Source organism: Callorhinchus milii, unplaced genomic scaffold (assembly GCF_018977255.1).
Source record: "Callorhinchus milii isolate IMCB2004 unplaced genomic scaffold, IMCB_Cmil_1.0 Scaffold1, whole genome shotgun sequence".
Classification (NCBI taxonomy): Eukaryota; Metazoa; Chordata; class Chondrichthyes; order Chimaeriformes; family Callorhinchidae; genus Callorhinchus; species Callorhinchus milii.
In genome coordinates, this window is record NW_024704742.1 from 78,111,549 (window position 1) to 78,129,891 (window position 18,343).

At 40.7% G+C, this 18,343-nt stretch overlaps 1 protein-coding gene across 1 annotated transcript in view; it reads left to right on the top strand.

Moving 5' to 3' along the window:
• Positions 1 to 18,343, top strand: part of LOC103177705 (dynein, axonemal, heavy chain 6) — a 173,816-nt gene that overhangs the window by 44,240 nt on the left and 111,233 nt on the right. The window contains 10 exon segments of the mRNA XM_042332425.1: positions 1,667 to 1,804; positions 2,631 to 2,798; positions 4,108 to 4,256; positions 4,994 to 5,101; positions 5,395 to 5,950; positions 7,597 to 7,719; positions 8,620 to 8,802; positions 13,821 to 13,964; positions 15,376 to 15,597; positions 17,559 to 17,706. Of these exon segments, the coding sequence (XP_042188359.1) occupies positions 1,667 to 1,804; positions 2,631 to 2,798; positions 4,108 to 4,256; positions 4,994 to 5,101; positions 5,395 to 5,950; positions 7,597 to 7,719; positions 8,620 to 8,802; positions 13,821 to 13,964; positions 15,376 to 15,597; positions 17,559 to 17,706 (1,939 nt within the window).

Consider the following 18,343-nt stretch of genomic DNA (forward strand, 5'->3'; position numbering starts at 1 on the left):
ACCTTCCTCCCCCTTCCCCTTGATTCGGCCCCGGGATCCGTTACTGTGAAGCGCTCTGAGAAGCCGTCCGGCGTGGAGGTACTATATAAATCCAAGTTGTTGTTGTTGTTTTACTCCAAAGTGATCCTGGAGGCAAACAGCAATCCAACGACACTTCTCCACCGTCCATCACCTCCTCCGTGCACCCTCTCAAGCCCACTCTATCCTCACATCAAACGCCAAGTGCGTCCTAGACTTCTTTGCTTCAAAGATTGAAAACATCCACTCTCCCCCACGTCCCCTTCTACCCCACCCAGACCATTCACGCTACCTTCTCCCTCCCCCCTCCTTACAACACCTCCTCCTCCACTCCCTCCTCGAGCCCCTGCAGTCTAGTTTTCACGCTGCCCACAGCACAGAGACACCACTTGTCAAAGTCACAAACAATGTCCTCTCTGTCTGTGACCAAGACTCCCTCTGCGTCCTCGTCCTCCAGGAATTCTCTGCTGCGTTCGACAGTCGACCATGCAATCCTCCTCCACCGTCTCTTCTCCCGCATCTACTTTAGTGGGACCGCACTCTCATGGTTTGAGACCTACTCAACCAACCGCCTCCATTTCATCTTGGCAAATGGTTCCTCCACGCGCCCCCGCCCGGCAACTTGCGGGATACCCCAGGGCTCCATCCTTCGCTCTCTTTTCCTCATCTACATGCTCCCTCTTGGCGATGTCATCCGCAGACACGGGGTAAACTTGAACCTACTTTGGCTTCTCCAGTTGCAACTCTAGGTCCACCGATGTTCAACTTGTCTGGCAGACAACAGCACCTGGATGAGTGCAAACCTCCTGCGGCTGAATGTGGATAAAACAGAAGCCATACTTCTTGGCTCCCGTCAACATCTTCACTGCTGCAGAGCTGAACTCCTAAACCTCCCCAGCCTCTCCCTCAGACTTACCGAATCAGTGTGTAATGTTGGCATCCAGTTCGACCCCCAGCTGTCCTTCCTTCCACACATCCGGTCCCTGACCAACAGCGCCTTCCTCCATCTCTGCTACATTGCCCGCCTCTGACCTTACCTTACCCCAAATGCAGCTGAAACCCTCGTGCATGCGTTTGTCACCTTCTGCATGGATTATTAAACCCACTCCTCTCCAGTTTCCCCAGCTCCACTATTCAAAGAATCCAGCTCATTCAGAACTCTGCCGACCTCATACTGACCGGGACTAAACTCTGTACCCCCGTCTCACCAGTTCTGGCCAGGCTCCACTGGCTTCCCATCACCAAATGGATCCTCACATTCGTGTTCAAATCCATTCACTCCCTGGCACTTCTCTACCTCTCTGACCTCACACCTCAGTGCACAACCCGGCGCCTCTGCTCGACTGACACCGGCCTCCTGTTTGTCCCTTGTACCCTCTGCTCCACCATTGGAGGTTACGCATTCAGCTACTACACCCCAAAACTGGAAAACTCTCCCTCAATCCCTCCACCTTGCTCCCTCCCTACCCTTTTTCAAGTCCTGCCTGAAAACCTCCCTCCTCCCCCCCCGGCTCAGAGTCACTGTTAAGCATTCTGAGACGCTATCCTGTATGGAGGGTGCTATATAGGTGCAAGTTGTTGTTGTTATGTAGTATTTTCTGTATTCTTAATGTACAAAGTTTATAACATACTTTTTTTTTCTTCTTAGATGATGGGCCGTTTCTTCAGTGGTTTGGCTCAGTCTGGAGCCTGGTGCTGTTTTGATGAGTTCAACAGAATTGATATTGAAGTGCTTTCTGTTATTGCACAACAGCTCATCACCATTAGAAATGCTAAAGCTGCCAAGGTAACACCTGTGTTTACTTATGACTCACATCTCATGCTGTATACTGGAGATCATATGTGTCTCCATGTCAATTTTAGTCCAAGTGGCCGTAAAACCACCAGTTTACAGATGAAAGCAGAGCTAGGTGTATTATTGTGTTCTGGAGTAATAATCCCTGCAATACAATAAGTAATAATTTGGTCACTCAATCCACGATTGTTTACGGGACACTGCTGTGTGCATTTCGCCCACAAAATCCACTTTATTACAATATATTCTGGAAGCGCTTTGAGACGTCACAGCGATATGATAAGACGCTATATCAAATGCTAAGATTATTATTAGTTACAGGATTTTTTTTCTGGCATTTCATACCTGTGCAGCTGATTTTATAAATCTCTCAGACTGAGACAGTGTATGCCTAATGCCATATTGATATTGATCATTAAGTATCAATTTGATGTGAAAATATCAAGGTAAAGGGGAGAGACAAATGTGACCTTGATTCCCATTCCTGCTAGCTAATAAGTGATCACTAATAATGCTGCACATATATGAACATTGGGTGAGTAAATGGTCAAGTTCTTTTCCAATTATCAACTGCTGGAGCTCATTTATCAGAGGTATGAATGAAGAATGATCATTTGGATAATATATTAAGGATTGCTGATGCAGTACTTGTAGAATTGCACCAACTTGGTTTGCCAATTTCAGAAGAGGAGTAATAAAGGAAGAAAATTGGAGGAATATTGGAGGGAACTATATATAATATTTATATATATATATTAAAGTTTTTCAAATTATATACTTTTGAATTATAATGTATTTTTCTGCCCCTTTTGTACAGGTCTCTCGTTTCATGTTTGAAGGTAGAGAGATCAAATTGGTTATGTCTTGTGCAGCATTCATCACAATGAACCCTGGTTACGCTGGAAGAACTGAACTGCCTGACAACCTGAAGGCCCTTTTTAGACCTATAGCAATGATGGTTCCTAATTATGCTCTGATTGCTGAGGTAACTGAACTATCAAACAACAAATAACTACAAATTATACTTTAAAGATAATTTACTCACGGTAATTGAAATTAGAGTAAAACTACTATACCGGTACAAGTTACAGAAAGAGTAACTCAAGCATTTGACACCCAACCCAGAAGTTGTGTTAGATTTTTGACATGTTTGGAAATGATTACAACTGAAGCGCTGACCATCCATTATTTCATTTTGATTCATTGTTTATGTAATTTGTAATATGGGATCACATTTGGTATTTTCCAAAACACATTAAGTTTCTTTTTAAAGGAACAAAGTTTAAAAAGTATTTTGATTTGATTGGGGCTAGAGGTCAGGATTTGGCTGACTTGGCTCCACCTTCTACCTCCTCCCAACATGGCTCTGGTTGTTGGACTGGATTGCCTGTCAATCAGTGGGCAGCCTGTGGTCAATGTCTGGCCTTTGATTGGCAGTTGGATGTCAGTCATGGTTGGGGGTGTGATGAGAGGCTGTGATTGGAATATGAGGCTGCCAAACATTCAGTGGAAAGGCTGTGGGTGGTTGAAAATGGCATAGCGATCCCAACAAAGTACAGAGAAGTGAGTCAGTTTGGGCTGACTTTTGGCCAACCTCAGCGTGATTATTGGGAGGGTCATGATGCCCCCCCACTCCCCACTGGCTTCGGTACTGCTCTTAAACATGGTAATGGCTTTCCACATATGTCAGACATCTGACTGACCAAAGAAAAAATGCATGGAGTGCAAGCTTAAATCAATAGTTATAAAATAAGTTTGCAAAGCGCTATATTTTGTTCATAGGATATTCAATTATCTTAATCTGAAGTGTATAATAATCATGCATATATAAATATATATTAATGTTGCATTACTTTATTAAGTCTTATATTAACTTTTTTCTTGCCTTCTAAAATGTTAGTTGATAGCAATTTCTCTCTTGTTCTGAAGTTTGTGGACTCAGATCCCACAGCAGGTCTTGAGCTCAGGCTAGGCTGATACTGCAGTACTTGGTTGAGTGCTGCATGTTTGCAATGTCAGAAGAGCAACTTTTGTTAATGTAATTTGAGGTCCCAACTGCTTATTGTTAAATACCCTAGGGACAATATATGAAATGAGAAAGAAGTTTCTCCAGGTGTCCATCCCCGAGACAAATTGATCATTTATCTAATATCTGCTTGCACCACATGACTGTTATTTTTGCCAACAACATCAGTTGCTACATTTAAACAAAAAATGCTGCAAAGTGATTTGAAATATTTTGATGCTATAAAATGCATGATCTTTCTTAGTTGTTTTGCCTATTGTTTATGCAGGTCATTCTTTATTCTGAGGGTTTTGAATCCAGTAAGGTTTTGGCTAGAAAAATGACCCAAATGTATAAATTATGCAGTGAGCAGCTATCTCAGCAGGACCATTATGACTTTGGTATGCGAGCAGTCAAGTCTGTGCTTGTCATGGCCGGGTAAGAGAACTCAATCTTCATTTCACCCGTACCTGCTTCTCACTTTTATCCTCTCCCACCCTATTTAACTTCACCACCCATATTACGGCCATCATCGATAAAGCCACTTCTTCATTTCCCGAAACTCCTTCATTTCCCTCCCAACCATGAAACCCACCACCATCTCCTTCCACCCAAGGAAGAAAATTATCCCCTACTCCTTCTCTACTGCGCTCGAGTCTTCTCAACTCCAGGCCCCGTTGCTCTTGGCCTTCCTTGACCTTACCTCCACTTTAGCTAATCAACTTCATACTTAAAAGCCACCAGCCAAACTTTCAGAGCTCTCACAGCTAAACCAACATTCGCTCAGAGACGTCAGTAATAAACTAACATTCAGAAAGTTACAGATGATAATTGATGTGATTATAGTGTAGTGATGATTGCTCTTCTGAAGATTAATATTGCCTCTTAAAATGTGATTTTTTTAACAAATTCAAGCTAAGATCTTTAATAGTTATATTTTGCTAAAAGAAACTGAAAAACACTAACATGTTGGCAATATTTTAGAAATATGTAGATTTGCAGATTGCAAAAACTTCCATGCAAGAGGAAATATTAATCTTCAGAGGAACAATCCTCCTCATATAATTGATTTATTAGTCATGTTTTGGGGGAAATAATTATTTTTCTTGTTATACAATTTATAATATTTACACATTTTGGGGATAAGTACTAATTCCACTGCATTCTTCACTTAGGTCACTGAAGAGGGCAAATCCTGAATTGAATGAAGACGTTGTGTTGATTAGAGCTTTAAGAGACTCTAATCTTCCAAAATTCCTTGTGGATGATTCAGTGCTTTTTGGGTAACATTGGATACTTTCTCTTAAAACAATTATCATTTAAATAATGTATCATTTTGGTATGCTATTCTCATATTATGTAAAATTAGGAAATAATTTTAATGTATCTAATTAATTTAATGTGGTTTAATGTATTTTCCAAAAGATTTAACGAAGTTCACCCTGTGTGCAGAGGCTTGCCCATTCCAAATACAAGTATATTAGTAACATGTAAGGTATATTAAATTATTGAGTGAAACGTCGGACAGAATATTTTGAATCTAAGCTATAATAAATATTCTCTTTTTCTTTTTCAGAGGTATTCTTTCGGACTTGTTTCCGGGAGTTGAGATTCCAGATCATGATTATGGTTTATTCCAGGAAACTGTTGTTGAAGTCATGAGTAAGCGTGGCCTGCAGGTTGTCAGTTGTATGATTAGTAAGGTCATACAGTTGTATGAAACCATGATTGTGCGCCATGGTGTCATGCTGGTTGGACCCAGTGGAAGTGGCAAAACTACAGTTTATCGCATTTTAGCAGAGACCCTTGGCACATTGCATAATGCTGGAGAGGATGATCCCTTCTACCAGATTGTGAAGTTGTATGTTCTGAACCCAAAATCGATCACGATGGGCGAGCTATATGGTGAAGTGAACAACTTGACACTCGAGTGGAAGGATGGGTTAATGGCACTTAGTGTCCGTGCAGCTGTGAACGATACAACCATGGAACACAAATGGGTTGTATGTGATGGTCCTGTTGATGCATTGTGGATTGAGAATTTGAACACAGTTCTTGATGACAACAAGATGCTTTGCCTGGCAAATAGTGAACGGATCAAACTCACACCTTATATTCATATGGTCTTTGAGGTTAGTCACTGAAAATCTAAGTCACACATATCTGTGGAGTCCTGTAGTTCAGTGGTTAGAGTGCTCGCCTCGCAAGCGAGAGACCTGGGTTCTGTTCCCGGCAGCCCGAAATGTTGGGAAAGTTTCCTTACTCCACCCGCTTCTGTTTACCTAGCAGTAAGCAGGAACCTGGTTGTTAGTCGATTGGCGGATCACTTCCGGGGATAATAATTCCTCAAGAAAACAATAATAATTTGGTCACTCAATCCATGACTGTTGTGGGCCACTGCTGTGCGCAATTGGCTGCCGCGTTTCGCCCACAAATATATAGTCAATTCACTTTACAGGATATTCTGTGAAGTGTTTTGAGACGTCTAGAAGATGTGAAAAATGCTATATTAAATACAAGAATTATTATTATTTGTACTTTGGTGTACCATACAATGAAATTCATACCTAAAGTTTTTGTGTGGGTTGTTTGATCATTGCATTGATTTGAACTTGGCTTGTGCCAAATAAAACATTTCAAATTGATAACGACATCACCTGTGTCATCTAGATAGAAAAGGGTAATTGAGTGGGATGGAGAAATTGCTACCCAAGATCAATTTTTCCACAGTGTAGGGTGAACAAGGATGGGGAGGAATGGATCATAGCTTTAAAGTAGGTACGACAAAAAAAGGAAGTGCAGGAAAATAAAGGGTGATAAAATGTGGAAGAAATTATCAGTACAGGGGATGGAATAAAGTTGGTGACAGCCAAGACATTCAAGACTTCAGTATGTGAGTTGGAGTACTGCTGTTCTACTGAAACTTAACTAGCTAAAACTACACACTTATTGGCGATGAGAACCACCCTCCCATTTAGATTGTTGACTTTCAGGGTTATCAGGAGTTGAATGGAAAGAATCCCAATCTCAGGTTACATATTATCCCCTTCCCTGTTGATAAACCAGACGTGCTGAAGATAGAAGACCCTTGTAACTGAGCTTTGTTTTGAAGTTTAATTTCAAGTAGCTTTTATGTTTCTACCTATATTTTCAACAAAGAAGTCAACTACTAACTTTTTTTTAAAGCCATGTGAAAATAAATCTCCTTCCTCATTTGCATCCTTCACATATTGCTGATAGATAAAGAAATAAAAACAACTGAAACTTTCATGTTTCTACTATATTTGAAATAGAGAAGTCAACTACAAAAGTGTTTTTAAAATAAATGTTTAATTTTAAAACTACTTTCTAACACAAACTATATGTCTTAATCCTTTTTCTTTAATGCTTGAAACATAATATCGTGTCAGGAAAAAAGCATCCCTACACTTTTAGCTATTCGAATGTTCCAGTAAATGTGCTGGACCTTTAATCAGAGCACCTTATTTTCTTCATATTTACGATCAGCTTCCTCATGCCAAGTAACTATTAAAATATCTATTATAATTATTACCAGTATGTACATATGAATGTTTAAAATCTATCTCAACAGTGTTTGTTCCTTAAATCTATTACATGGATATTAGATATTAAGTCCAGCAAATTCCTAAAACCTTCTCTGTGATTCCAAAAGAGGCATTGCTGATGAATTCAAATAATTCTGTAAATCTCAATATAAGCATTCATACAGCAGATGAAAACAGTAGAATTTTTACCAAACACTTTTGATATATTGCAGGTGCAAGACCTTCGGGTAGCTTCTCCTGCCACTGTTAGTCGATGTGGAATGGTTTACCTTGATCCAGAAGAACTCAAATGGCTGCCATATGTACAGACCTGGATGGCTACTCATTCAGAAAAAGTAAGCAATAATATTTTGAATGTTTAAAAATAGTAACATTATTTTTAACCAAATTACAATACTCCCTTTTATTATTTATTTTATGAAGAAATATCCAAATGGAAGAAATTGTGAGATATTGTTCCTTTTAAAGCTTTTCTCTTGTGGTGTCATTTAAGGCACAAGATAGTCCCATTTCTATGCTGTGTAAAGCATGGGTTTGAATTTCTTCCTCATTTGTTCTTCTTTTGTTAGTAGAAGGCTTGGGGGTTCCCAGCGTATGTGCTAGAGTCTAAACAGCTGAAACCGAACAGCTTGATATTGAGAGAACTGTTGGCAACCTTCCCATTGCTTATCCAGGGAGGACCACCCTAAGCGTTAAGGCTTTAGTTTACAGTGTTAGCAGGAGCTGACTGAGAAAAATCACTGCTCCCATTGAGTGTTCTGCTGACCACTCTGATTATGCTGATCATAATACTAACAGTGTTAGTAATATAATCAGTGCTAAAGGTAATTTTGGTTTACAACTAGAATGTCGGAAATTGGTCAATAAGTCACTTATTTCAGCATTGATCTTCTGACAATAATACAGTATCGATTTATACAATCTACTTTTATATAGCATCTTTCATGCTGTGATGGCGTCCCAAGGCACAGTCACAGTGCTGGATGGGCACCTGAGCTGGGAGTGGGAGCTGAGGGAGTGGGTTGCGGAAAGATTCCCAAAAGCGCAGTCAAAGAGGTCCATATAGATATAATGTTTTGTTCACTTTTGTGTGTAACATTTCCAAAAAGTACCAAATTTAATGTAGAATAACATGAAATGAGTATAGTAATAGTCTCTGGTGCACAAGAACATTTATATTTTTAAAATTACAGTAAATCTATGGTTTTGCAAATAATTATTTAACTTTTATGTAGATACCTTTGGAATTGCAGCAGTACATAATGGATCTTTTCCAGAATTATGTTGAAAATGGATTAAAGTTTGTCAATAAAAAATGCATACAGGCCATCTCACAGGTGGACATCAGTAAAGTCACCACACTCTGCTATCTCCTCGAGTCTTTACTGCTTGGAAAAGGAGGCCCAGTTCTCAAACCGGTATGTTACATGATGGCTTCATTGTGCTCTATGAACTACCTTCTCTTCAATTTGAAGTTGTAGGTACTTACTACATTGTTAGGTATATAAGATATAGTATATGGACTAACAAATAGTTATATGCACCTCTAATGATCTGGGGTTTCGATTGCTTATACCTAAAATCAAAATAATCCATGTATTTAATACAATAATAACAACAAAATTACATGTCAGGAGGACGTCCCAAGGCCCTGGACAATCAGTGTTTCGGCCCTGAGCTGCGGGGCAGGATCAGGGAGGGTGGAGACCGGTGGGGGGAGGAGGGTGACTGAAGGCATGGTCGAAAAGGAGGTTCTTGAGACAGGTATTGAAGGAGGCAAGGGAGGGGGCGAAGCGGCGGGACTTTGAGATGGAGTTCCAGAGGGTGAGGGCAGAGTGGCAGAAGGTTCGCCTGCCATTGGTGGGGCAGTCGAGGTGGAGGATATGAAGCAGGCCGGAGCCCACTGAGCGGAGAGAACGGGAAGATTGGTAGGTGGTTAGGAGGTCGCAGATGTAGAGGGGAGCAAGGCCATGGAGGGCTTTGAAGGTGAGGATCAAGATCTTGAACTGTATCCTCTGATGGGAAGCCAGTATAGTTGGGCAAGGATGGGATTGGTAGGGTCACAGAGCCTGGTGCAGGAGAGGACACGGGCTGCAAAGTTCTGAATGATCTGCAGCCTGTGGAGAGAGGCGTTGGGGATGCCGACAAGAAGGGAGTTTGGATAGTTGATCCTGGATGTTATGGATGCATGTATTAGGACCTTGGAAAGAAAAGGGAGGTTGGAGATGGGGCGGTAGTTTGAGAGCAGGGATGGGTCCAGGGAGGGGTTTTGAAGGATAGGAGTGATGACGGCTGTTTTTAAAGGGTGGGAATAATGCCAGTGGACAGGGAGAGGTTTATGATGTCTCTGAGTAGAGGGGCTGGGAGGTAAGGAGAGGGGTAGGGATGGGGTCGAGGGAGTAGACGGTCAGTTTCATGTGGTTAATAGTGGTGATGAGAGAGAAAGGGGAGATAGGTTCGAAGGTGTGGAATGAGGGGATGGGTAGGAGCCAGAGTGTGAGTGGGAGATGGGGAGGAGGTAGTGGTCGGAAGGGCAGAGGCAGCTGAGCGGATCCCCTTGATTTTGGTTTCGAGGAAGTCCAGCATCTCCTCGCAGTTGGCGTTGGAGGAGAGGATGGGTGAGGTGTGAGAGGGTGGGTGGAGGAGCCTATTGATGAGGGAGAAGATTTGCCTGGGGTTGTCCTTGGCCTCCTAGATTGTCTTGGAGTAGAAGAACGATTTAGCGGAGGCGAGGGCAGAGCGGTAAGATTTGATAAGGTCTATCCGGATCTGCCGATCAACTGTTAAGTGGGATTTGAGCCAGATGCGTTCAGCAGCACGCACCTGTGCCTTGAGGGAGCAGAGGTGGCTGGTGTACCAAGGTGACTTCCGTGAGTAGGAGATGGTTTGGGGGGAAGTGAGGTGGGCAAGGGAATAATAATAATAATAATAATAATCCTTGCATTTGATATAGCGCTTTTCACATCTTCCAGACGTCCCAAAGCGCTTCACAGAATATACTGTAAAGTGAATTGACTGTATATTTGTGGGCAAACGCAGCAGCCAATTGCGCACAGCAATGTCCCACAAACAGTCATGGATTGAAAATGACCAATTTATTATTGTTTTGTTTTGGAGGGATTATTATTAGGCGTGTAGAGTAAGGAAACTTGCCCAAGGTTTCGCCCTCTGCCTGGAATTGAACTCAGGTCTCTCACTTGCAAAGCGAGTGCTCTAACCACTGAGCTACAGGACTCCACACGCCTAGATAGAGAGGGAGTACAGCGCTTTCATGTCAGGAAGATATCTCAAAACTCTTCCCAGGATTTACTGTAAAGTGTAGCGATTGTGTATTTTATAGGCAAGCATATTTGGGAATCCAATGTAATGGAGAAATTTAGCACATTTGACAAAAATCATATTGCAGTTTGGTGTATGATATGGATTTTAGAATGCCAGAACAATTTATGTTGTTATATCCTCACTGTGTATTCACACCGGTTTCATTGTTGCCTCTTATTTTCCAATTGTGGGTAAGTTAGAGAATCGTATTAGATGTAATGATAACCTGTGTAGCTTGACTGAAAGGTATAATCACTATTTATACTTCAGCAATCAGACTTTACATGTCCAATGGAATTCAAAGTACTTGAATACTTGAAATAAAGTAACCAATGTGGACCTGTTATTATTGTAAATAATGGGTCCACATTGGTTCAGTTGTTCTGGCATTCTAAAATCCATATCATATACAAAACTACAACATGATTTTTGGCAAACGTGCTAAATTTTCTCCATTACACTGGACATTTGATTCTCAAGTATGTTTGCTAACAAAATACACAATCACTACACTTTACAGTAAATCCTGGGAAGAGTTTTGAGATATTTTCCTGACATGAAAACGCTGTACTCCCTCTCAATCCCCTTGTCCACCTCACTTCCCGAACCGTCTCCCTCTCACGGAGGTCACCCTGGTACACCAGCCACTTCTGCTCCCTCAAGGCACAGGTCCGTGCTGCTGAATGCACCTGGCTCAAATCCAACTTAACAGTGGATTGGCAGATCATCTCCCTTAACTCCTCAATCTCTCTCCCCACCGCCAACCAACCAACCTCCATCTCATACCACCCTGGAAAGAAATCTCCCTTCCCCCCTCCCTCTCGGCTGCCCTTGAGTCATCTGAAATCCTTCCCCTTTGGGTGTCCTCCCGCAATGACCTATCCTCCTCGGTCACTCTTCTCCGCAGCTCCCTCTCCTCCATTCTCGATTCCCTCACTCCCCTCTCTTCCCAAATCATCTCCTATTCACGTAAATCACCTCGGTACACCAACCACCTTAAAGCTCAGGCGTATTCCGCTGAGCGCACCTGGCTTAAATCAAACCTAACTGTCCATCGCCAGATCTGGCTGGACCATATTAAATCCTACCTTCTACCCCCTCCACATCTCCTCCTCTCACCCCGGCCCCTACCCAACCCTCTCTCCACACCTTTGAACCTGTCTCCCCCGCCTCTCTCATCACCACCTTAACCCGTATAAAACCTATCACTTGCTCCCTCGACCCCAACCCTACCCCTCTCCTTACCTCCCAGCTCCACCTCCTTGCCCCTCTACTCACTGACATCATAAATCTCTCCCTGTCCTCTGGTACTGTTTCCATCCCATTAAAAACCACTCCTATCCTTAAAAAACCTTCCCTGGACCCTTTGGGTGTTGTTTGAACCTCAACTATCCTTTCTACCCCACATCTGCATCATGACCTGCTTTGCCTTCCCCCACCTCTGCAACGTCCCCTGGCTCCGCCACTGTTTCATACCGCAGTCCGCCAAAACCCTCATACATGCTTTCATTACATCAAGGCTCGCCTATGCAAACTCACTGCTTGTTAGCCTCCCCAACTCCTCCCTCCACAGGCTGCATATCATCCAGAACTCTGCAGCCTGTGTCCTCTCCCGCACTAGGCTGCGCAACCCTATCACACCCATTCTTGCCCAACTCCATTGGCTTCCCATCACACAGAAAATACAGTTCAAGATCCTGATCCTCACCTTCAAAGCCCTCCACGGTCTTGCTCCCCCCTAACTCTGCAACCTCCTAACCCCCTAACATCCTGTTTGCTCCCTCTGCTCACCAGGCACCAGCCTGCTTCACATCCCCCACCTCGCTCGCCCCAATATAATAATAATAATAACAATAATAATAATCCTTGCATTTGATATAGCGCTTTTCACTCCTTCTAGACGTCCCAAAGCGCTTCACAGAATATACTGTAAAGTGAATTGACTATATTTGTGGGCGAACGCGGCAGCCAATTGAGCTCAGCAGTGTCCCACAAACAGTCATGGATTGAAAATGACCAATTTATTATTGTTTTTGGTTTTGGAGGGATTATTATTAGGCTCTGTGTGGAGTAAGGAAACTTGCCCAAGGTTCCGCTCTGCCTGGAATTGAACTCAGGTCTCTCACTTGCAAGGCGAATGCTCTAACCACTGAGCTACAGGACTCTTTGGTGGGCGGGCTTCCACCCCTCTACCCCAACTCTCTGGAACTCCATCCCGCAGTCCCTCCGCCTCGCCATCTTCAAGACCGATCTCAAGACCCTCCTCTTCGACTATGCTTTTGATCTCCCTGCTTCCCCCCACCTGCCCTCCACCTTCCCCCACCCCGACCCCCAGCTCAGGTCCATAACGCTGTCTGTCCTGCGCCTTGGGACGTTCTCCCGACGTGAAAGGCGGTTTACAAATGTAGTTTTGTTGTTTTTAAAAATGGTTTGAGATGCTTGTGCATTTCTGGAACCTGAATTTGAATGTAGTGTACTGTAGTGATGGTTTGAGTGCATAAAATATCAATTACTGGAGTAGGGGCACAGTACAAAAAAGCACGCTTACTGGAAGCAGTAGTTTTAGGAGAAATCGTGTCTCCACTCCCCGCAGGCAATCTTTAAATGTTTTGGATGATCGAAGAATTTTCAATAGACGATTTTAATGTTATTGCCAAGTTAGTTGTATGACTGGCTCTTTGATAGTATTAAAAAACCTTCTAAGATTGGGTATTAGTTTTTCGCAGCCCCTGATGTAATGTGGAGCTGCATGTATGAATCAAACTTCCCACTAGTAACATTTTACTGTGATAAGCAGTCTCTTAGCTTGCAGCAGTATATACAGCATTATGCTTCATTTAACAATATGGATTGCTATCATTCCAGTTTNCCTTTTATCAATAATTGCAAATGACCAGAGAATATTTTTGTTAGTTCTCTAAATGATTTCTGTAAAATAATGTGTTAGACAACAGCAGTATTTATTTGTGGATGTATGTATTAAAAATAAATATAATTGGTTACAAGCTAAATGAATAACTTGAAATTACTGAAGAGTTCATAGTTCCAATTATACAGTAATCTGAATAAACGTTGTGGACTTGTTTCACTTATATAGTTACAATTTTTTTTAAAGGAAATTTCTCAAATGAGCAGTATTATTTCTCAGACATTTGTCTTCTGTTACCTGTGGTCTGTTGGAGGAAATTTGACTGAGGACTGCTGGGATAGCTTTGACTCTTTCCTCAGACAACAATTTGAAGACCATCCGGAAGCTAAGGTATCCATGAACTAACCAAACTAAAATTAATGTCTGTCAAGATTGCATTCTTCATAATTTGTAAGATGCACCACAATTAGACCTCAAAGAGAAACTGCTAAAAAGAAAGAAAACTGCGTGAAATAATGACCCCTTCCCCATTCTTTTACTAAACCTAGAAACGACACTGCCCACTTGTAAGGGCATCCCCTCAATAATGAGTATTTCCAAAACATTCAAAAAACATTCAGTGGTCCCCTGTGTCGACTCCTGCTCGACCCCTAACACATTTAATAATGCTACCTCACTGGTGAGGTGGAAATCTGTGAGCATCTTGTGGACTGCTCAGCAGACATAACTAACCCGTTAATAACAGTAAATCTGTTCACAAATGCGCTAGGAGTCTAGCAGAAGTTTATATACGGGCCCGTGAAAATTGGTAATGGATTACCATACCAGTAAGTACACTGAAATTCACTTAGAACTGGCCACTAAAAAGGGTGTCTGTACACCGACAGGGCTAAAAAAAGGCCACTGTTGCTGCAGGCAGGTGGTTGATGAATATTGATGGTTTATTATAGAACATTGGTCGGGATTATTCCAGGGTGGTTGTTGACAAGCAGGTGGTCGCTGAATAGAGGTGATTTCTTATTAGCTTTAACTGTACGTTACATATACACTAATATTTTTACAAAATAAGGATTAAATTAGTGGCATTTCTCAAAGCATTCCTTGATTTCTTTTAGGAACTTTTTATGGGAAAAACAGCAGGTGGACACCTCTTTTTAGGTAAATGGTTTGTGCCCCTGGATGATTTTTATACTAAGTCTGACGAACTAAACTTTTGTTTGGAAACTGTCCTTTTCAAGGGGCAAAAGGGCCCTTTGTTCTCATCTCTCTTCAAAGATAGTAAGGTCCCATGCAGGTTAAGGTGACAGTATACAAGGTGTATGGAGAAACAATTCTTCTTCCTCCTACCACATTGAAGGCACATGTCACATAGATGATAGGAAACAATGAGGCTTGGTACGACAGCTGAAGGAAGTCTTTATCTGGAGTCTGGGTTTGTTCATGTATCCAGGGCTTTGAATCTACTATGATTGGTTTGCAGAGAGGTAAACAGTAGCTGCTCAAGCTCTTCACTTCCAGCTGGTGAAACCCTCGCTCAATGAGTAAGAATGTGTGTCCAAGCTGTGATCAGGTTGATGGTGGCAATCTCTCACTCATTTCAGGCTGACCATGACACCTGGCTGGCCAAATAAAACTGAAATAAAACTCAGATATGAACTTCTTATGTCAGTGATTACAAATTCAACTTATACTAAACAATCTAACAATGAATTAACTTAAGTTTACAAACTAAACGGTCATGAATATTTCTTGAAGTATTATTTTAATAATATTTTTGACATATTCTATCCAAATTATTTAGCTACCAACATCTGGTGACCTGTGGAACTTTTACATGGATTATGATAGCAGTCGATTGGATCCTTGGGACAGAATTATCCCCAGCTTCAAGTACAGAAGTGAATTGCCATTTTTTGAGATGCTTGTTCCAACCACAGATACTGTTCGTTTTGGCTATCTAATGGAGAAACTTCTGGTTGTTAAGCACTCTATTCTATTCACTGGAATAACTGGAGTGGGCAAGGTACTCTGACGTGCTTTTTTAAAAAAAGTTGTTTCACATCAAGATGATGAATGTTATAAAATCTGTTTTATATTTATAAGTTTACAGATGTCTGTTAGAAATTGGACTATTAAAAATAAAGTTTGTGTTGTCTGAGAGAGGGCGCAGGAATAGGTTTTATGAGAGTTGTGAGCACTGGTTCATTTCAGAGGAGTGGTAAGAGCAGTGGTTAGAGCACTCGCTTTGCAAGCGAGACACCTGGGTTCAATTCCAGGCAGGGCGAAACCTTGGGCAAGTTTCCTTACTCCACACTCCTAATAATAATCCCTCCAAAACCACGACTGTTTGTGGGACGCTGCTGTGCGCAATTGGCTGCTGTGTTTTGCCCACAAATATGCAGTCGATTCACTTTACAGTATATTCTGTGAAGTGCATTGAGACGTGTAGAAGATGTGAAAAGGGCTATATCAAATGCAAGGATTATTATTATTTAAGATATACCAAAGAGACGGTTTAATTACCATTTTGAACTGAATTTTTTTTTATCAACCAGTGCAATTCACAATTCTAGTTTGTAATGACATTTACACTGGATGATTAATGAATGTGACATTATCTTTCTAAGTTTACTGATGATTAATTACTGATAAATAACACCCGGAGTCATACTGCAATAAGTATATATTCTATACTGATCATTTTTACTATGTTATTACATCCTGTGACATTGTTACAACATTACAGGAACTGTGTGAAGAACCCAGATTACATCTCTTTACAAATGACACCAAATGTTACATTAAAATAGGCTTTCTGTTACTATAATAATAATATGAAACGTGGATTGAGTCATGGAATAAAGAAGCTTTCTGGGAGCATGTCTTGGTCAGAAAGCAGGTGATGTTATCTGACCTTATCACAGTTAAGATCAGTTAAGACACACCTCAGTTTACCTAGCAGTAACTAGGAACCCGGTTGTAAGGTCGATTGGATAATTTCTTTTTTAAAAAATTAAAGAATTGGTCACGCAATCCACGACTGTTTGTGGGATGCTGCTGTGCGCAATTGGCTGCTGCGTTTGTCCACAAAATATACAGTCAATTCACTTTACAGTATAATCTGTGAAGCGCTTTGAGACGTCTCGAAGACGTGATAAGGCGCTCCATGAAATGCAAAGGTCATAATTATTATCTTCACAAATTCATAACATTAGTTTGGATGAAGACCCAATGGTCCATCTGATCTCATCCTCCAAGAAAACCCACCCTACTATCCTCCCAGCATAACATCAAGCTGCTTTTTAAACAAGACGCCTTGTGTTAAGAGATAGTTAATAATTAGCTCTGTGAAGTTGGATTTACTTTTTCCCTTTTCTTTCCATTGTCCTAAGTCTATTTATGGTACCTTAGGCAGCAGTCGTTCTCGATCAATTATGTACAGCTATAATATTATAGCTGGAGTATTTCTCTTGTAGTATTGTAGTATTGTTCTCAATAAATTTGTAGCATTGGCTACATATTCTGCAATATAAATGTGACCATACTTCAACATCTTGGAGGTTCACTGCTGGTTGTAATCAGGATTTAAAGATATGGGATAAATCCAATTGGAAAAAAATCGCTTGTAAAATTAAAACAAAATATATTATACTTAAAAGTGATCAATACATTTCAGCAATATATATCAACAACTAGGTAATGCTATAATAGAAAAAAAATATTCTTGGGTCTTAGTTGACGATTATAAATTGTTCAATGTTTGGTCTCAATTTGTGGCATCTAAACAACTCAATTGGATTACATCCTTTAATTCACATTTTGTATTCATTATTCTACAAATAAATGATCATTTTCCCATTTATAGTGGTGTGTACACTAGCTCTCCTGTGCTAGGTTGCATTAACAACTCATTTATAAATCTCTGTTTTGAAAGTTTCATTTCAGGCAATTGTAGAAATTATTTCTACTTTATTTCTGTTACAGTCTGTCATTGCACGAGGATTGCTAAATACCATTCAAAGTGAAGCTCGTTATGTTCCAGTCTACATCAATTTTTCAGCTCAAACATCATCCATCAGGACACAAGAAATTATTGAGTCTAAATTAGAAAAGAAAAGAAAAAATATAATTGGTAAGATGCAACTACTTAAATAATTCTAACATGATACCCTATATTTTATCAAATGCCAGTGAACTCAAAAATAATAAAAGTATTTCGATTGCAAAAATGATTTTGTTTAAAGATTGTTGCCTCATAACACTATTTCAATCAGGTTTTATTGAAATTGGTTGAGTTTGCAATGTGTATTTCCATAATATTTTTATAGAATGTGCAGTTGGTTGCACGCTGTTTGATTTCCTTTTTATGCTTGTGCAAATTGATGATCCATACATGTCACAGGCAAAAGTGAACATAATGCTATACAGGCTAACCTCTGTATAATGAGGTTAGCCTGTATAGCATTATGTTCACTTTTGATAAATCTTAGTTATTACGATTATACCAGTAACATTTGTCTTATTAATACCAACAGATGATAATTTTTTTTAAACAAATAATAGTAATTTGGTCACTCAATTCACGGCTGTTTGTGGGACAGTGCTGTGCGCAATTGGCTGTCGTGTTTCGCCCACAACCTATACAGTCAATTCACTTCACAGTATATTCGGTGAAATACTTTGAGACGTCTTGAAAACATGATAAGACTCTATATCAAATGAAAGGATTATTATTGTAAAATATTGTTCAGTTGATATAATAGTTTTTG